The 21738-nt window shown below is 37.5% G+C and overlaps 1 protein-coding gene across 1 annotated transcript in view; it reads right to left on the bottom strand.

The window, feature by feature from the left end:
* Positions 1 to 1210: 1210 nt before the first annotated feature.
* The window catches only part of LOC113054343 (coxsackievirus and adenovirus receptor homolog), a 41089-nt gene continuing 20561 nt past the window's right edge, over positions 1211 to 21738 (bottom strand). Inside the window, exons 2-7 of the mRNA XM_026219823.1 lie at positions 14815 to 14984; positions 9936 to 10140; positions 6520 to 6675; positions 6277 to 6399; positions 5972 to 6110; positions 1211 to 3251 (exon numbers count right to left, since the gene is read on the bottom strand). Of these exons, the coding sequence (XP_026075608.1) occupies positions 2978 to 3251; positions 5972 to 6110; positions 6277 to 6399; positions 6520 to 6675; positions 9936 to 10140; positions 14815 to 14984 (1067 nt within the window). The 3' untranslated portion in view covers positions 1211 to 2977. The remainder of the gene's footprint in view (positions 3252 to 5971; positions 6111 to 6276; positions 6400 to 6519; positions 6676 to 9935; positions 10141 to 14814; positions 14985 to 21738) is intronic.

Raw genomic sequence — 21738 nt, 5'->3', positions numbered from 1 at the left:
AATGTGCTGCACATAGTTTTACATGTGGATTATAATTTTCGGGAACCAAGTTAAACATAAATTGTAACCATTGATCTCTAAGTACAACGTCCCTGGGAAGGCCAAACAAAGATGATTGGACTCAGAGATGAAAATAACAGCGTTTCGACGACATGGCGACAAACACCCTTCAAACGCAACTCTTCCTTCTCCGTGGGAGCGCAAGAAGACCACGCCCCCTTTTGTGAATTCATGTGGGCGGAGGTTAGTCAAAAAACCAAGTATAGATCTCTGCAGGAAAGTAATGGGAGTTATGAGATCAAGGTGTTTTTACACCATGATACCTGATTGGTTGATGCAATAGTGACGTTAGGTTTAGGGGTGGGGTGGGGTTCGGTAAGGGGGATCATTTAGATTGCATGATTCAGAAACACCACTTTTGCTCTGCAGAGACCCAAGTCTTCAAAAAACTGTTTTAGTGACGTCATTGCTGCAGGAACTAGACTAGAGGGATGTAGTCCAAACTGGTCATACGTTGTAGGCGAATTCTGTTAAATAAAATATCTCGCTTCGCAATGAACTTTGAGTTTTAGAATTGTACAGATATTATGTATACTCTAACAACATTACACACTAACTAAAGTTTGAAACATGGGATCACGAAGAACAAGACCTTTAAGAGTTACACTCAGTTATGCACTGCAAATAACTTTTTGCAACCATAACAAATGTATTACTAGCTGATTTGTTTAAACACACACAAGTGATTTAAATGCCCATTATTTGACCCTAGTCTAATTAAAGGTAAGCAAAGCAATTTGTCACCCATTTCTACACTTTGATTTACCGGACTTAAACCAGGACAATGGTTGAGCTTGCAGTACAAATTATTTATTTTTCATTTGCAATGACTCGGCTGACTGCTTTTGGGAGCATGTTTTATGAAGCACCCTCAAGGGCACCAATCCATAAATCCATACAAGTTTTTCACTCACACACAAACCACCATGGCTTCAGGTTCTGTTGTTTTTGGTCAGCAAAGCCGTCAGTGCTTTTGCGCGTCATTGATTAATTGTGGTCATTAGGCGGTGAGAGAATGGCCTCACCTAGAGTTAGAGGTGGAAACCAACGGGAGATTAAAATTAATCACTCTGAAAAGTGACAGTACTGACTGTAGCCTGCGGAGAGCAGGATGAAGAGGAGGGAATGAGTGAATATCTCAGTGAAAGTGTGTAGAACAATGGTTTCATTTTTATTCAAAAATACATCACAAAAAGCAAACAAAAATAAAATGAGGTTTATACATGATGTGCAAACCAAACAAACAGGAAGAAAAAAAGTTAATGTAATATTAGTACACAGTTTTTTAAAGAAAACATCTACAGTTAATAATCATTGGTTGTCTCTTATTAGTAAGGAGAGTATCCATCTCTTTAAATGGCACTGTACAGAGAACCGGCCTAACCTCTACTGTTATGAAATACCAACTGGGCTCCATCCAAACAGAAAACAGATGATTTGGTTCAAGAAAGTCGAATCACGCAGCAGTTAAGGTTTGCTGATCAAAGATCAGCTTTCCTTGTTTACACTGGCATAAGCGATAAGCCTCCATGTTTAAACAAGATGAACTGATCCTGTAACTGCACCTTACAAGCTTAATAAATAAAAGCCAGGGAAATTACAAGTGCACGTGCTTTTGGGTAATGACAACATATGTATAATAAATGTTAATAATACCTTAGCCAGACTGTGGATGATTAGCCTGATCATCCTCTTGTCCTTGATCATATTCATGGCTTGAGTGCCAACAGCCATAAAGACAAATTCAATCAAATCACACCCAACATTACAGCAAATATATTTACACATTCAATTGGAACCCTGGTCAAAAGACAAGCAGATCATGAAAAGGCTGCTATATGTATATAACAGACACACAGCATGTCAATCAAAATGTACTTCAAATTATGATTGTTTTGTAATCATTCATGTGTTATTTACTGTTGACATGGACCCACCAGTGACACCAGCTCATTACACCCAAAGTTAAAAAAGGCACAGTGTGAACGTTAAAAGTGACCCTGCGGGATGACACACAGTAACCCAAACGACAAGAAAGACTATTTCCTCAAGAATGATGACACTCACGGTGGTTGATATGGTGACTTGAGAGTGTTAAGACTAATCCTAATCAATACAATATTCATAAACATTCAAAAGACTTTTGAAAATCTATAAGCAGACAACCAATCAGAGACTTGAACATGAACCACTCCGACATGTACCGATGGGGGTTTACAACTGCCAAATGGTCCAAAAAAATAATAAGTTCAAAGCAGTTTACAAATTCCAGTATTAGCTCATTTACACATAAAACAATCTCATGTTCATATATACACATCACATGTACATTTTCAAGCTAAACAAACTCTTATCTTTTTAAAAACAATATCATCCAGAAACCAAAACAAACCCACATACTTTCCACAGACCTTTGAGTAAATGTTTCCAGGCTTTTGTAGCATAAAGAGATAACTGTCATAGAGAAGTGATTTAAAAGTGCCTAAAAATGTTAAAATGTTGCAAATTGATAAATCAGCAAAAAGAATAACAAATAGCTTGGGAGTTCTCATCTAAAACCAAGAGCTATAGGTAGTACTACATGCATTTCATTTAGTTCAATGGGTTTAATTTAATCTCTGAAGAACATTTAATAGGAAAACAATTCAAGTTTCTTATATTCTACAGGGGCCTCTATTTAAAAAAAACAAAACAATAGCAGGCGAATAAGTCACCTTTCCACATCCCATTGAATAAAGTTTTTTTTAACATCTGTTGAAGGTCTGTAAGTCAATTTGTATTATCAGAGATGGTACGAGCTGAGTTCAACTCACTGCGATCTCTGCAGAGACCTTTATTTGCTCCTTCACAAATCCCACTGGAACAATTAATAAAATAGTGACAGTCAAAATGTGTGGAGAATGATCCCAGTTCAGCTTTACACAATGGAACCATCCCTGTTCTGGGCAGGGATCATGACAGCGATGGCCCCCATCCGGCTCAGGTTGGGGCCGGCCATTCTGCTGGGTGCGGGAATAGGAGCTTGACCAGGGGGCTTCTCGTACTCTTCAGAGGGTATCTTGTCATACTGGGTCTTGGTGTACTCGTGCAGGTTAGAGGGAGACATGGAGCCCAGAGAGGAGCGCTGGCTGCCCACACTGGTGAAACTGCGTGCGGTAGAAACACGGCTCTTTGGAGGAGGGACATCCTCTCTGTAGGAGGGAGGGGAAAAAGAAGAAAAAAAAAAGTGTTCAATCAAAACCTATGAGAGGAGTCCATAAGATTTACTTCTGCATTTATTAAAAATAAAAAAATAAAAAAAAGGTTGGAAGATTTTTGACATTTTAATGTCTTTAATGTACCTAAAAAGTTCAAATTACATCATATCTACATAGGTTATATGATATATTCTATTACATTAACTAACATGTAGAAACAACCAAAAAAGAAAACCGTAAACACATCACAACTTTGTTGGTGCACCAAATTGCTTTGATTTATGAAGTTTTATTAATACACTACTGTTCAAAAGTTTATTTTTTATTTTTTTTAAAGTCTCTTATGGTAACCAAGGTTGCCATTTTGACTATATGGGGGAGCTCAAATGTCTGATTTCACATAGAACAACTGGTTAATAAGTTAATATACAGCCTATTATGATAAAGCTGTTAGAATCTGAAAAGAAAAAAGCTTCACATTAATATTTTAAAGTGTGTGAATAAATCCAACCACCCCTATAGATTTATGTTTCACTTTCCATAATCCATGACCAACAGGGGAGCATCTTGGCAGCCGGGATTTCAAACTTTACCAAGACTCAAACCGACACAGACAGAGACTGGATTTTTTCGAACAGGTAGGGTACAGGTAAATTCAAAACATTTCAGCCACTGTATATATCTAAACCTTTATTTAAACCGGAAAGTCACATTGAGGTTAAAACCTCTTTTATAAGTGTGACCAGGTCAAGACAGGGTCGTGGAAATATTATTTACCTGATTTAAGTTGCATTTGGTTTTGAGTCTAGCGCTTCATTGTAGTATTACGTGATATCTCTTCAGCGCACAGCGCTGCAAACTACAATGCAGAATATTAATAACTATGACTGGGACTTGTTATATACATACTATTATAATGAGAAGACCATTATACTAAAACACTGTGAATTTTTAGAGTTTAGCTGTCGTGTTTCTGCACACGCTTTCTTGAAGAACAGGTCCACAAAAGGAGTTTGCATTCAGAGCCCCGCAGATATGTTCATGTGCATTTGGGCCCTTTTTGCAAATAGCTTTTAAGTCTTCATTTTAACGTTATGTTGTATAAATAACGAAGCGTGTTCTACATGAAATTACGAGTTGAATCCTATTGATTAAAAACTTGCTATCAAATGCGTCACTCTAGGCTATTGGTCATCTTCAGTGCACGCAGCTCAAAGCAGAAATGCAGAACATTAACTGTTAACGTTTTAGGCTAACGTTATAATGAGAGCACTACTGTAAATAAAAAAATACAAAAAATAAAAAAAAAACGGTAAATTGTTATGGTTTTGCTGACGTTAAGTGTTAGCTATCTGTTAATCAAAACATAAAACTTTACTTACCCCGTTTATATCTACAAGGTGTTCATTACACATTTTCCCTCTGTGTTAACATCAGTAATTATGTTAGTCGAATGTCTGACTTGACTCTTGGTAATGTATTTTGCCCCGCCGCCAAATATATGATTTGACTATCAGTCAAACATCAGCAAGATTCCGAAATTCCGATTCGACTATGAAAATTCTTAGTCGGGGACACCCCTAAAAAATACTAACCCCAAAAAACAAACTTAAATGTTTATATAAAAAAAAAAAATAAATAAAAAAAACTGTGCCAAGCAAGTAAATAAAGCAACATAAGGCCATTTCCAAACCAAAAAACAAGCCAAATATCACTGAAAAACTTTTGAAAGCACGGTTCATGAAGTCGATTCAAACTTCAGACTGTATAATGACAGTTCAATAAAATAAAAATTAATAAAAAAAATAATCTCACTCTTCACCACAATAAAACTCTGACAGGCAGGAATGGGCACAATAAGGCTAGAATTGCAGCTGAGTCAAGATTTATTTGGTCTGTTTTTGTGCTTTGCAACTCAGGTCTCAGATTGGCTGAATAAGACTATGGATTTCCAGTGTAGCCCATCGTGCCTGCTCTCCACCCATCCTCCAAATTAACATGCATTCAGCAGCAATAATCCATTATAGCACAGAACACAGCAAACGAGAGTGAGACAGCGGGGTCTCCTCTAAGAGAAGCTGGCTTATTTGGATAATCCTCTTTTGTCATGGCCTATGTGAGGCAGTGCATGACTCCCAGACAAACTGTCCAGCTCTGGGGTCCAAGGGGGGCCTAATACAGGGCCTGACCCCCTTCACAGAGAGGAATGCCATTTCAATAGGTCGGGGAAGCGAGAGAGGGACAGAAAGGGGGAGACACTGACAGAGCAGGAATCAACTGAACAAACAAACACACAGAACTGATTACACCAGCCTTTCATTTGAAGGGAAAAGGGTGAAGAGGGGAAGAGTGACGGCATCACTAGTCTGTTTCACTGGGCATCAGCTTTGTTTTGTCATCAGTGAGCATACAGGAGGCATGTGATTGGATAAAGAAACTGATTGAATCACACAGACAAAGGGACAGTGACATGTACCAAATGGGACCTGGGTCAAGAGCTCCCACTCTCCTTCATTCTTGTTCCTTTCGTTATTAGGCTGAAGACCGTTGTCTCCAGACAGTATGTCAGTAGGAAGAAGCAAAGCAGTGTGTGTCTGGGCGAATTACACTAACAGGTGTTTTTCTAAAGAACTCCTCATTTATACAATTAATTAGGATCTTGTTGGAAAAGGTTCACATACACATGCCTAAAAGTATTAGTGTGAGTGTAGTACCTGATCTCATAGGCAATCTCCTTCTCGTACTTCTTCTTGTTGCGGGCACGGCAGAAGCAGAAGAGGAGGAGTGCGAGGAGAATGAGAAACAGCAGAATGCAGATTACTACAGCTGCGATGGTGCCGGCATTGTTAGGAGCTGCAAAGGGACAGAGAGAGACTTTGAGATGAACAAGTTTAGAGTCAAAGACATTACCCATCAGCCCTTTCACCACATCACTGTAATAAGATAATGAGGGTTACACCACCAAACTCAGACTTTGCATTTATTTAAAGAGGAATCAAACAGGCTTATGAAGACTCACGTTGTGTGATATTGACCTCCACCGAACACTCTTCTGTTCCAACACGGTTTTTAGCAATACATTTGTACGTTCCTGAAGCTGCCTCGGTTGCGTTTCTCAGACTCATGGTGCCCCCGACTGGATCTGTGCACAGCAGCAGACAGATTCTTCATTTTAACTGAGGCATCTGACAGCTATGATAGCTTTCCAAAAAAAATAAAAATTAAAAAAATATTTCAAGGTACAGGAGTCTAAGGAACTTACCCAGGACTGCCAGGGGCGGCAGTAGTTTATTGCCTGTGGTTCTTTCCCAAATGTACTGCAGTGGTTGTGTGCCCTCCACAGAGCTACATCTCAACACCATATCTTTCCCAGCATAAGTCTGACCCTCTGCATAACATTTGGGTTTAGAGGGGCGCACTGTGGGAAAGGAAACAGGAAGATGAGACTAAAAGGACCAGCAGTTTCGTTGGAGCTATTCCACATGACAATTTGCTGACTTATCAGGCAGCACTATAAATCGCTCCAATCGCATGGAGAAATTAATTGTCCATGAAAGATTATTTTATTATTATTATTATTAAGAAGCACAAGTATATCAAAAGTTGATATTGAATAATCATTTATAGTTACAAGATATCATGCAAACATATGTATAAAGTATATACTAACTTATGTATAAAGGACTATGCAGTATGAATGAGCTATTAGTATAGCAATGTTTTATGCATGAGACCACAAGTTTAGGCAAATATCTCAAGTAGGAAAATATCATTATTTCACTTTCTGACCCACTAAAAGCTCAAATATCCCATCTCACATATGGTCCATCATGCATTCCTCGAGGCCCTTCTTTCACACTCCACCCATATTCATTCTCGCTGCTGCATTATAACTAATCACAGCATAGGAAGCCATGATCATGGTAATGGTTACAGCTGCTGCTATTACAGGTGCTGTCAATCAACTTAATTAAAATCAGAGCACAGTGGATGTCAACATTTTTTGAGATTAAAGAGTGAACAAAAGCAGAAAAAGAGGGTGGGAAAGTGGCTGGGTATTTGTAAGAGAGAAAGCATGTGTTTACTAAAGATATATGCATTAAAAACAGCAGGGGAAGTGGGTGAAATCTATGCATATAAGGCGAAAGGGGGATGTGGAAAGATAGTTAAAGATTGGGTGGGGGAAGGGTGGAGAAGATGGGGACAAACAGACCCCTTCCTTGCTTGGCAGGATATGACAGGAGAATTCAAAGGCAAACAAAACTCCAAATTAAAACCAGGAGGAGGAGACAGATACAGAGCCCCACATGAGGATGCTAAAGATAAAGAACTAAAGGGAGACAGAGTCCACACAAATAAAGAGACGGGGCAAAACAGACACAGGAATGTCAATGGTCGCTCTCTGTGATTCCTCCCAACCTTGGGCAGGGTGTTGGCATTCAAGTCTCTATGGACATCCTCGTTTGATAATTGAAGCTGTAAAAACAGATCTCTGGGGCTGCTGGGACAGAGGCTTAGAGACCTGAGGATTAACAGCAGGCAGGACTGAACAGCAGTTTAATAGGATGAGGGGTCAGAGCACTGCAGCTTCCTCTAACAGAGAAATTAAATGTGTGGTGATGGACAGGTGGGCGGGAGAAATAAAGATGTAGACCGACTAATGCACGTGATTAAACCAACGCACACATCTGCACTAAAATCCCTATATGTTATTTTGTGCATGTCGGTATTCTGAGGAGATTACACTTGACTGGTCATAAAGGCGAGAAGAAAAACAAGAATGAAAAAGTCAAACTGCCTGATGCAACTCCAGAAGCATAAAGGCGTGAAAAGAAAAAGGTCAAGCACTTTTATTTTCTGCTGTCTGAAAAAAGATGAATTTACTTTTTCCACCTTGAATGCTAGATAGTTCACCCCAAATTAACAATCTTGAAGAAGCATGCCATTTGTATTGTCTATACAGATTACTGGGACAACTACCAACAAAACAAAAAGCCAACAGAAACACACCAGAATTATAATGAACTTGCAATTTTGTAAAACAACCATTTAATTATTTTTTGCTCTAGAAATTAGTTAGATATATATACACACATATATATACAGATACACACACACACACACACACACACACACAACATACAATAATAGTATATAAATAATAATAAAATTTTAGAGCAGATGTCTGCAAACCCTTTAAACTACATGCCTAAACCTATAAAGCTGCCTGGTGGAGAGCAAATATGAAGATAAAGAGCTGAAAGTTGTTTGCTCCTACTGAAAGTGTTGTGTTACTCTGTTTTTGCATCCCTGGAGCAGGGCCGTGTCTCTCTGAGGTGACAATGTACCACATATACGTACAGCCCCTTTAAGTGAATGCCCTTGGACTGATATCTCCGATGGAGACGCGTTTAGTAAGGAACACACGCACACAACCAGGGAGCATCTGCTCTGAATGCAGGTACAGAGTCCCCGCGGTCATCAGCGATAGGATGAGGGTGGACTATGAAGGGAACAGGTGAACAGAACAGCTGCATTCATCAACTGCTGAGAGCACAGCCAATCTGTGTCCTTCCATCTGTCTTACTGTGGCCCACCTCTTGCCAAACAGTCCTTCACTTTAATAAATTAGTGGACTAAGTCCAATAAAGGCTTTTGCATTACCAATCACTGGTTCAAGAATTGACACTGATGTCAGTCAACCACTTCACTTTTTTACTTCGTCTTTCGATACAGGATACCATAGTAAAAACTAAATATAACTAAACACATTATTTACTAATAAGTTAAATAATATAAAATGATTTATAAAATACATGTTTAAAAGATTGGGGTCTTATGCTCACCAAGACTGCATTTATTTGATCAAAAATACAGTAAAAACAATAATATTGTTAAAACAATTGATACAATTTAAAATAACCTTTCTATTTTTTTATTTTTTTTATTTTATGTAATTTATTTATTGTTTTCATGTAACTTTATTGTATTAATTGACCAATAATTTTGACAATCCTATTCATAATAAATAAATAATCTTTCGGGCAACACTGAAAAATATAAGCACGCCACACAGATCACTTGCTGGATTGTCAATTTAATACTGGGATTTCACCTCAATTAAAAACGTTTTCCCTGTTCCTTTTTTCTTCTTTTCCTGATTCGTTTCTATTTTTAAATCATGCATCTGCAATGCAAATATACCTCTCTGTTGTCTGGTTATTGAGTTTCAGGAAGTATCACTGTCATCACAATATTTGTGGAGTTGCTTCTGATGGCCTTGTTTGCCTAGGGCGTTTCTGTGTTGGCATTAGTCATCACAACAGGAAACAGGTGATATTTCACACACAAGGCAGCACTGATATCACACTTGCTGTTGATCAGCGATTCATGCATACCTTGAAAGGCATGTCAGAGGGCCTGTGAAATCAAACTTTATAGCGTATTTATGGTGCAGATCAATAAGTCGTCACTCAGGACTTTCCCTATATAACCAAGTAATATAACTCACCTTCCAGAAGAAAATATAATAAAAATAGAGAGTGTTTCTCAAAATAATACCAAATAATAATACTACCAAATAAGGCAAACATTTTTGAATAAGCAGGGTTAGAGATTGGTTGTTGAGATGACTTATTAGCTTGTAAATGCCACTTTATCTAAAAATTTTATACTCACCCATGATGGTAAGGAGGAATTTCCTGCTGCCGATGCCAGGAACCTTCTTCACCTTGCACTGATAGGTGCCCGTGTCTGTGGCTTTCAGACCCATGATGTTCATGGAGGCATCACCGTTTTTAGGGTCAGGGGAGTTGAAGTGAACTCTTCCTTTAAGAGGTTCGTAATAGTGTTCAAAGGCTCTGTCACCTGAGTACACAATCAACTGTGGGAAGGAACAAGAGATGACAAAAGAGCAAAAGAGAATCATGTTTTAGTAAGTGTAATTCATGTATTGATAAAATGTTACTCAATATTTTAGCTTAATAACTGTGTGGGAAAAAGTGCAGTGTATATGCATCAGTGAAAGGTCAAACTAATGATCACATTCAGACAAAAGCCTAATTTTTCTTCTTATGAAAGTCAGTTGACAAAAGACAAACACAGTGCTCCCGACCCTCTTATCTTAAAAATGTCCTTCAGCACGAGTAAATCATTTGCCCTTTCTATGTACAACCTGAACAAACTATTCTTGTTAGGCTATGCTTCTTTCTCACAATGCTACATAGTAAGGGACAGTAAAGGTCTGTTCCCAGCTAAAAAAAAAATACGTGCTTAGTACAAACACAGATAAAAGACATGCAGAGTCTTGCCACCCACGGAGGGAAAATATGGGATCCATTCAACAGACTCCATCACCACCACATTTTTCTATGACGATGGAGAGGCGACGGCCTCCCGTGGCATCTTGGAAAAATAAATAAATAAATAAATAAAGGGATAGGGACAACTGCCTAAAGCAACATACAGGCACTATAACATACTTCAATTCAGAAAGTCAAAAAAACTGCTCAAGGCAGAGAACAAAAGATACAAAACTGAAATCCAAGACAACTGATGGATAGAATCAAGTCCCCACCCTATATTTGTACATCTTTTCAATAATCTGTTACACTCAGATGTATGACACAACACAACACAACACAGAGGAAAAGATATGTTGCTATAGTAAGTGTTCACTCTAGGGTCAGTGTGCAGTTTCACTGCCATCTAGAAGTCAAGTCTTCAAGGACGCAGTGTGACTTGTTAAAGTCAAAGTGTGCATGTTAACTTGTGAGTCTTGTTTACACCCGTGTGTATGCGTGTATGCCTGTAGGTAAGTGCACTTCCTCCAGGGCCACATCAGGCTTCTTTGAAATGCAAAGCAGCACTGACTCACCTGTGAGATCATTCAGCTTTACAGCGCAGGCAATTTCTGTAGACCTGTCTGCATTACTTTAGCAAACTCATTTTTCCACAATTCCAGATGGATAAAATAAAGTCCTCAACCTTTTATATTGTAAATTACTAAAAAAAAAAACTTAAGTCCAATTGCATTTTAAAGAATTTATTGCTTTTGTATTTAATTGATCAAAAGTAAATTAATTTTTCTTCTTAAAAAATATTTCCATTTCAAACAAATGCTGTTCTTTTGAAATTTCCATTCAAGGAATTCCGAAAATAAAACATCACAGTTTCAACAAAAACATTAAGCAGCTGAACTTTTTTTTTTTTTTTAACACCGTTAATAAGAAATGTCTCAAATCAGCATTTTAAAATGATATCTGAAGGATAATTTGCCATTAAAGACTTCACCGCAAAATAAATTATGGTCAATGCATTTGTCTGAATTAGTGGATAATTTCCTAGCAGAAAATTACCAGTAATTTTTATTTATGAACTCAAACTTTTAACTAGCAATGTATATCATTACATAATTTTTTCACATTACTCAAATTTAGTAACAAATGGCATTTAAACTGTTAAAATTAACTAGACAGCTATTCTCTGACTCACAAATACAGATACTGGTAAACTGCAAAACAATCTTCTCATTTTCTATATGTAAAAATGCAATTATAAAAATCACTGCATGTTGATTTCTACTTTCTAAATATTCCTTTTGTTTTGCGTTTCCTATTGTCACTCTCAATCACAGCAGGGCTATTGTGCAATTGCAGTTGCCGCTTAAGAGATTATAGAGCCACAGTGCATACAGTGAGTGTCACCCAAGTTCCCATCCATTCTTCAATATAATGCTAACACTAATGGTCACTGCAGTTTTGTATGGAATTCGTCAACAGTGTCCCACAAACAAGAGAATCATTTCATGCTTCACTGTGTCCCAAAGACCTTTCACAATGAATACAATCATTGGAAATTGGGTTCTGCATTCAAGATTGATTCATTGTTTCAGTTCTTGTGAAAAAAAAAAAAGGAACTGCTGATCAAAAGTGAGAGATGAAAAAGAAGGAAAGTGCCCAAGATAGACCAAACACTGATAAGTCAGTTTGCAACTCCTCTATCATATATTGACTCATTTGGTTTTCACTAAAGCTTCATTTAGGCCAATCAGTGAAGGAAAATCCTGTAAAAACAGACATACTGTGAAATATTATTACAACTTTATAAAACATATTACAACTTAATATAACAGTTTTCTAATAATGTTAAATGGGTGCCAAGGAAATAATTATTGTTATCATCATCATGTTGAAAATGGTTGCAGTGCTTAATATTTTTGATAAATATAACATTTATTTAATATAAAAATGATAAAATGTAACATTAAAAGTAACATTATAAAATGTATTTACTGTCACTTTAAGTCAATGTAGGCGTGGGAAATATGCCAATTATTTTTTTCTGGAAAATAACGATTCTCTCACTATTCTTTGTCAAGTTGGTTTAACCATTCTGATCAGTACAGCCAAACTACTTTCCCTATTTTAAAAACAAGGCCTTGGTAACAAAATAAATAAATAAATAAATAAATTTATTATATATATATATATATATATATATATATATATATATATATATATATATATATATATATATATATATATAAAGCAAACATTTAGGCCAAAGTGGACAAAGATTTAAATCTTTGTCATTATTTACTCTGTTATTAAAAAATAAGCACAATATACACATTACAAAAATATGGGTATCTCTGTACATCTGTTATTTTTTCGGTATAGACACAGCGTCTGTGTTAGCAAAGAAAACTATCAGTGTAAATATAACGATCAGTATTCTAAACATTGCATATCCTGCAATGTGATTTTCGCGGATGCGCACATCCTGATATCGATGCTGAAATTATATATCATGCAGCCCTATTGTAAATCAAAATAGAATAGAATCGTGAAATGTGTGTCAATACCCAGCCCTAGTGAATAGTGTAATAATAGTTTCCAAAGCAAGAGTAAAACATTGCAAAGAACTGGGGCACGATGACCGTTAGAAATGTCTCCCAAAATACAAGTAGTCCATGTACAACCTTCAACTTCTTATAAACCATTAAAAACAATGAAATGGGTCAAAGACAAATTTCAAGTCCTGGGGCAAAGCCTGGCAGAACAGAGGGGGGAGAGTGCAGGTCTATGCCCATGAGGACGACCCAGCATACACCAAACTGGGCAACTGAGGGGAACAGAAATGTGAGGAGAAACGGAGAACGATAAAAATAGAATGAAAAATTAGGTGTAGAACGACAGAAGAAATGAAGGAGCTTTGAGAAGAAAAAAAAAGATGGAGTAGAGAGAGAGTATGTGTGCGAGAGAGTGAGATAGTAAGAAAGGTGCAAGTATACCATTGAGATCGACCACTGAGGGCTTCCGACCCAATTCTGTCCCCAGCTAAATGCATAACTCTCTGGAGAGAAAGCGTACGAGGTAATCTCTGCAGGGGCTGCAGCAGACAAGCACACACATATCTGGCCGCTTACTCTACCTGCAAGTCCAGTGTTAGGGCTAAAATAAGCCTTTTGTGAGGAAATCAGGGATGGATTAATTATGGTTTAGATTACAGAGATAGCAATTGTATGGATGCAGGGGGTGCCTCTGCAGACCACAAGTGTAAACACTTAAACACACAAAACATCAATACATAACATCAGTTAACAGCTTCCACAACCAATTAAACTCAGATGCACATCAATGTGAGTAAAACCATAGTGATTATATGATCCTTTATGTAGACCCACACACATATCCATCCAGGGAGCAACTTTACAGTGCACTAAAACAACAGGAAACGTTCATAATATGGCACTCACAAACCAGCACCTGCTCACTGCAGATCAAACCAGGTATAACATATAACCAAAGGTAAGCCTTCAAGGGCGATCACCCCACCAAAATTGCCAATACTTGACATCTAAATGGATCTTAATTAGGATGCCGACTAAGTATTGTTGTTTTATTGTTTGGGATTCAAAGTGTGGTTTTCTGATTAAAATTGTGACCCATTTAGCAGACAACATTTTTGTGATTATATATTAATATGAATAGAAAATAACAAAAACAATTAGGAACTATAAAAGCTTCTCTTTAGTTGACTACCGCTACTTTAGAAGCACTTCTAATTAAAAGTTTGTGAATATGATTGGCAAATATTGCATTTCCAAATGCATGTTTCAAGTGACCCAAACTCAAAGACAGACATTTCTCACACAGAAATGTGCGCCTAACAAATGAAAACAATAAGCGTTCCAAAAGCAGCTACACATTAAACATTTGATCTCCTCCGACTGGATGGAATCAAAGGCTGAAGCTTATCTGAGTCTTTGACCACCATACACTATTCGATTTTCTATTCTGTGTATGAGTGTGGATGTTGACGACTGTGCAGTAAAAATGTCACTCTTCTGCTTTGCACAACAGAGGCAGTCAAACTAGTTCTGAGAGCTTGTTTTGGCTGATAACAAGAACTTGTGACAGGAAGAGAGACAACAAAACACAGGGACAAAGTCAAACTAAACCTCCCAGAGGCTTGTGAATAATGCAGACATCAATTTTCTTTCACATAGACACTAACCTTATCTCATTGATACACAATCACTTTATCTACTCACCACTTTCTCTTCTTTCTGGTTGTCAGAGGGCTGCAGGCTCCACTCAATGTCCAGAGGCCCAGAATCCTCGGCAGAGAGAGTGAACTGACAGTCCAGCTTCACGGTCTCTCCACTGGCTTTCTCAATGGATGTGGGGCCAGTGGAGGTGATCTGTAGTCCACAGGCTGAGCCTGAAAGGAACAGAAAAAATAATGCTTTCAAACAGTAATGAACATGCCACATATTAATTACAAAACTAATATTTAGTGCAATCAGCTTCTTTTGTAAATGCATGGAAGGATGTTGTTTTCACATCACTGCATGGTTTGGATCTGATATCTATACAGGAGTTATAACTCAAAGCCTGTGAAATGCAGCATCCTTGAGAGAATGACCGAATTCTGTGGTCTGAGAAGATATGCATGGTGCATGGCCTCAGTAGAGCTGAAAATAAATACATCCAAGATCATCTATTCTTGGAATGCATTTAATTTAGTAAATGAAGACTAACTGAGCACACAGCAGTGGGGCTCTGTACAGCAGAGATCAAGAATAAGTATAGACATAAGTTAAACCTAAATAAAGACTCTATCATCATCATATGCTATCATTTTATAACGGAATCCAGACAGGCAGAGGCACAGTTTTTAAGATCCTATTTATTGATGATACATGGTAAAATCAATTTCCTTACTGGTCAGGAACGACAAGCAAATATGCAAGCGATATGCATGTATGCCTGTCTATCTTCAGCATTGGATTTTTACACCAGATACATGCAAGCATAATAAAAGTTTCAAGTCATTGTTACAAAGTATTGAGTACATGTAAGATGTTTCTAAACCAGTTTCAGTGAGCTGACTCAGCTCATAGACATTCATAGTAATGCACAGCTGAAACTTCAGAACAAGAAAATTCTTTTTTTAAACCATTAGGAACAGGTGAAGTGCCATTAACGTAGAGATCAGAATATTGTAGAGGCCTCTGGCTACTAATCACAGTTCAGTGCCATGAGGTTCTGCTCTTTCATCACAATCAAGGGACTGGTTGTAGATCAGCTTTACACACACAACACAAACTTGAATGAAGCTGCAGGGTGTGTTGCACCACATTATATAAAAGAGAAACGTTTAAATGTCATTCTTATGGCAGTGTGTGAATTTACCTTGGGTATCACCGTTGCTTTAATTTGTGGGGTCACAAAAAATATTAAGAATGTGTATCGCACAAGGAATACCGATTCAAATGAAAGGCGGCGCTCCAGTCAACAAATGAATATTGCTGGCATGGGCCATTCAAAATCCCCCCATTAACAGTAATATATGCTCATTTACCCGTGATCAAAGTAATTCTTTAAACTAATGGGTCCTTTGGTGACCCTGGCTGAAGGCTGCATTTCATTTCATTTTAATTAATATAGCCAGCTCTCTAGCAGGGATCAGGGCAACATCGAGGACATTACTTCATTCAATCACCTAGGTCTATTCTCTCAATCTACAGCCATAAATCTGATTCTAAAACATGGTAGTGCTGTGCCCCGCTACCATGCTAGAGCACAACTCTTCTACAATTTTTGTTTATCATTATTATTTTTTACTATGATGTGACTAAAGAACATACGTCTTTCTTACCAAAAATTATAAACTAGTCCAAACCGGCTACAAATCAGTGTCACGATTTACTGCCCCACCCTTTCTCTCTCAACTATAATCATGCAAATGAAATAGTAAGTAACAGCTTGCATATCTTTTGGACATCAGTAATCAATACTAGCCATGCATGAATACAGAACAAGAGACTCGAATTGAATATAAACTAAGCATGCCTGTACACAAAAATGTGATTTCCATTGCAGGTTCAATGTGTTCAGCAGGGCCAACAGATCCACTCGTGAACCGAAAATCACACATACTAAATAAGACACCAACAATGACCAAGTAATGGTCTTTTTATAATACAGTAGAGCATCTGCAGTGGTAGGGCTGGGCGATATGGAGCAAAAAATATATCTCGATATATTTTGCTATATCTCGATATACGATATATATCTCGATATCTTTACAGGAAAAATAACCCCCAAAAAACTACTGCAAAAACAAATATGGCAAATATTACATGTTAAGGGGCCTATGAAACATTTTATTTTTTTCTTCACCATATGTTTTAGCATGTGCAATTATTTAAATGCATAAAAACAACTTAATTAGTTAAAAACAATTCTTAAAATAGCCTTATGTGAAATGTTTTTTTCCCTTCAGAAATTCTGTGTATTTAAATTTTTCTGATTATCAAATGAAGGCATAAAACATTCATTTAATTTATCTTTTAATTATTTAAAATTAAGCAAACTTTATTTTTTGGTAAACAAAGGGGATTTACTATTAAAAATAAAACATGGGAGAAATGTTGTGTGATTATTCCTTATAAAATTATGTTCGTTTCATTTTAATAGTAGTAGTAGTGGGCTATCTACATTCTGCTGTACAATAGTAATAGATTTCTGTCAAATACTTTTATTTTGACGGGTTTACCTTTACAGTTCTGTGTATGTGATACCACAGTCTATGATGTGATATGAGCTAGTCTTACTCAAATCAAACGGTCAGATGCTCATGAAGTGACTCTCAGTGCAGTTCTGGAGATGTTCCTCATGTGTTCACGTCTTTATTTAGAGAGAGGAAAGACAATGAAATCAGCGCGAGCGTTATGCGAGCTTCCGTGTTTAATGAATGAAGACGCGCTTCTGCTCCATTCATTGGCACAGACACGCAGAACATGCAGGATTCATATTTAAATAGACTTTTCCGGGTTAATATTTGCAGATATTAGTCCATTTCGCGATTTGATGTAAGTGCATTACCGACTTTTGATTAATTCATTCAAAATTTGACCAATTCCGTGACATTCCGCGTTAAACTGTAAATTCCATTTTTATGACTGGATTCCGCGATTCCGTCCGCGTTTCATTGGGCCCTACAGTAGACATCTGCCTGCCGTTCGCCCTACGCCTTAAAACTGAAGTATCTCCATATAATGGAGCCAGTTGTCTTTTTTGTTTTTTGACTAGTTCTCTACATGCGAGGTGAGAGGGGACAAAAGCAAGGAGGCGGGGGGCGAGCGAGCGGGGGCGAGCACAGCACAGGGAAGGCAAACAAGCAAAGTGGCGGAATCAGAATATAAACAATATATCGATATATACGATATGTCAAAATCCATATCGTGTTTAAAAAATATCTCGATATATTTTAAATATCGAGATATCGCCCACCCCTATGCAGTGGCATTTCACAAAGGTTTCTTTTAATTTGCAGTGTGTATCTACTAGAATATCTCCACTGGGTAAAAGAGTGAGTGAAACCAAAACACTTAAAATGCAAGTTGAAGGTTTACCAACATCAGTATCGGCATATCTGACTAAAATACACATGCCACAATTCATTTTTTATTATCACATGAATGGGCACCATTTTGACGGTCATGTCATAGCAGCCTATCAATAAACCCCTAAATAAATACTGAAAATAGTATGTAAAAAAAAAAATTTTTACAAAAAAAATCTGAGACCAATTCAAAGCAGGAAAAACTGCTCCCATTTCTAAATTCAAGACATGCTAACCTGCGGTGCTTACGTAATCAAATAAAATGGAACTACAAGTCTGTGTTAAAATATCTGAAAATCAAGGAAACAAGAGGAGACATTAAATCAAGAACAGACTTAGGATCTGCTGCCTTGGCAAAAACATATGTAATACTACTCCACAAACAACAGACATGTTGTTGGAATCTCATGGAACCTCAACAGTGGAACAATTCAACTTGAAGTTCAAAATACACTTCTAGTCACATGAGCAGGTGCTGCCCAACACTAGAGCTGATCTCGAGTGAAACAGATGCTGACCATGCGGGTCTGAAATAAGGGGGATCTAACTTCTAAGAATATCCTTCTCTGCCTTGCTGTTCTTGACCTCCACCGGTTGAGCATGACACAATAAAACATGATGTTAAAAAGAAAGCAATCTGAACTACTAGAATGAGGCCACAAGACCACCACAACACTCTTCTCTGAGTCCCCCTGTTTATCTCCCGCTCTCATTCCCCTCCTAATTCTCCCTCTCACGTTGGTCCCGTGAGCCCAAGCCCAGCTGACTGTAGACCCCCTTTGTGTGCTCACAATAGGTAAAGAATCCTGTCTCCTGGCAACACATCCTTCTGAGAATGCCAGTGAGGGGATGAAGGAAAAGGGGGAAGGTAATGCAGATAAGGAGTGAGCGATACAAACAAAACAAAAAAGTGGGGGAGGCTGAGTGAGAGGAGAGTAATGTCTTGTTGTGGACGGAAAGAGAGTGATTTTACACACACACACACACACACACACACACACACACACACACACACACACACACACCTACCTACAAAATCACTCCAATAATCCAAGAATTATTAATTCCAAATACAGATATTCATATCATCTTGTGAATTTTTTGTATTTTATTATATGTATTGCAGAAAAAAAAATGCAATATCAAATACTGTACTGGTCTAATAAAAACAAACTATGTGTGCTGGCATGTCAATGTTTAAGAAGGCACAGTGAATGTGTCAATAGGATTGATGGTAAGTGAAGGACATTTATCAATTATAAAAGTGTTAAAATCATGTGTCACATTTCCATTTTCCCAATTCAATACAGGGATATCGGAGCCACACACAGGAAAGGAAAGTTTTTATATACAAAATGCAACAGGAGGAAGATTTGGAAGGATCTTTCCACAAAGTCAATCCCTCTGGTGTACAGACAAACCAAAAAAAAAAAAACAGTTCATGCATTTCAAAAGCTAATAAGATTGTTCTTCATATCAGCATGTGAAGCTGTTGTGCATGCAGTGCAGCAGAGCTTGAATTGTAATTAGGTTGTCATTCGAGGATGGCTGGAGTACACTGTTAAATTGCAAACGGAGCACTCGCGCTCTCGCTCACATAAACTCATTTCAGAAGCAGCAGTAAAGTAGGAGTTATTTTGGGGTTCTGACAGTAGAAAAAAAAAAGTGTGACGGCTTTATAGAGAATCATGGCATATGTGCCATATTTTCCAGAATGGGTGGAAGGATTAAAAAATGCTGATAGTTCTCATTTAAAAACCGCAGATGACAGCTAGTTAAAAATAAATAAATAATTAAATCCTCTTCATAGCATCACACTTTCTCTGAAGTAATTTGTTAGAATTAATACCCTTTTCTTAAAAAAAAAAACACCTTCCTACAGCTATCATCTGGACTGAGTCAAACTTTTGACTTTTACAGTAAACTAACAAAAATAATGAGAAAGTGGTTTAAGCACAAATAGTTTTTTTTAAATCAGGCCCCCTCTAACACTTTCTCTAACATTCTGAAGGAATGAGAGGCAGTTTATTTATCATCTTATAAGGTGACTGAGCCAAAGGCCCATTACTTTCATATCTCTTAGCATCTGCTCATCAACTCCCTCCTCAGCTCCTTTCTCTGTCCTTCAGACAAGTGACCTGTACTCTCTCCTCTCTTCTGCTCTCGAACCCTGAGACAGACATGGTAATGAATGCTGAACAACTTACATTTTTCCTTGCCCACCCTCAGGTCACCCCCCCCCCACCACCACCACTTTCCCATAGTTGGAATCCCATTTGTATATGGCTAATATAGTTAGTTAAAGAAGTTAAAGACAAATTAGTAAGATATAGAAAGTGCCTTGTAATCTTAGTGGGACTGATTTTTGCAGCCCATAATGACTTCCATTCTGTCTTTTAAATGCTTTGAATTATTATTAAATTATTAATTGTCAAAAAATGTGGGGGGCAGGGTCAGAATAAAAATTTGTTTGGCTAATAACCGCCCCCCCCCCCTTTTTTTTTTTGCAGAAACAAAACCAAAAGCGGTCACAAATACTGTGGCAACTAGTTAATTTTGCATGAATTCCTGCAAATTTCTGAAGGATATGCACAAACAAGCAAGCAAGTCATACATGTCTGGAATGACACAAGGGGGAGTAAATAATGATTTTTGGATGAACTGTCCTTTTAAGATATGATCATGGTCTCAAACACAAGCAGAGACCAAGCAAGTGTAACAGGAGCAAACCCTTTATAATTCATGTAAACACAAGACAAGTCATATGCCTGGTCAGTGCTTACTGAGAGGCTGGTCAAGGAGACAGATCCTGGGTGAAGGGACAGACTGCTGATACCATAAATATCTCCTGTCTACTGGGACCTACACTAATCTAGACATGTATATTTCCACGCAGTCTGTCTCTCTCTTTCAATCTGTGTCAAATAAACTCTCTTCGTTTCTAATACACAACCTGAGCGATCAAACGACACACCCAATCTGAACTAAATCCACCAGTTCACTGACCTCTTCCATCTGCATTACATCAAAACTATTTCCACAACAACTAAATAAATCACTAAGCAGCTTTAAAAAAAAAATGAACACTGCTCCATCTCTGGATCATTTTCTGCTGTGCTTCGGTCTTGTTTAAGTCAAGCAGCAAATTTGGAGCGTGATTAAATTGTAAAACTGTAATACAAAAGTAAACACTGAAGTTTCAGGAAGAAAACTGAAGCCTGGTATAAAGCTTGCAGTATAAATGAGACGGGGAGGGAAAAATACTAAATGAAGATGAAAAAGGATAAATTTGCTCTTGTAGATTTCTCTAAAGTTAGTTGAAAAGTGATTACATCTAATTTTTGTCTACTTCTAATCTGACAAAACCAGACTACTAACAGTCTTTGACAAGTAACTCAGATGATGTTCACAAAGCAGAACAGAGAGAGGCTGACCCTACACATAAAATCTTGAGCACACGTTAAATTAAATGTTTAATTGAGATCTAAAACATGTATCAAAATGTAAAGCCGACACAAATAATCCCACACTCACATGTACACACAGCAGCCTGAAGTTCTCACGT

The sequence above is a fragment of the Carassius auratus genome, chromosome 35 (genome assembly GCF_003368295.1).
Source record: "Carassius auratus strain Wakin chromosome 35, ASM336829v1, whole genome shotgun sequence".
In the NCBI taxonomy this organism is placed as follows: Eukaryota; Metazoa; Chordata; class Actinopteri; order Cypriniformes; family Cyprinidae; genus Carassius; species Carassius auratus.
The sequence above is the reverse complement of the archived record's forward strand: the minus strand, read 5'-3'. Positions and strand labels throughout refer to the sequence as shown.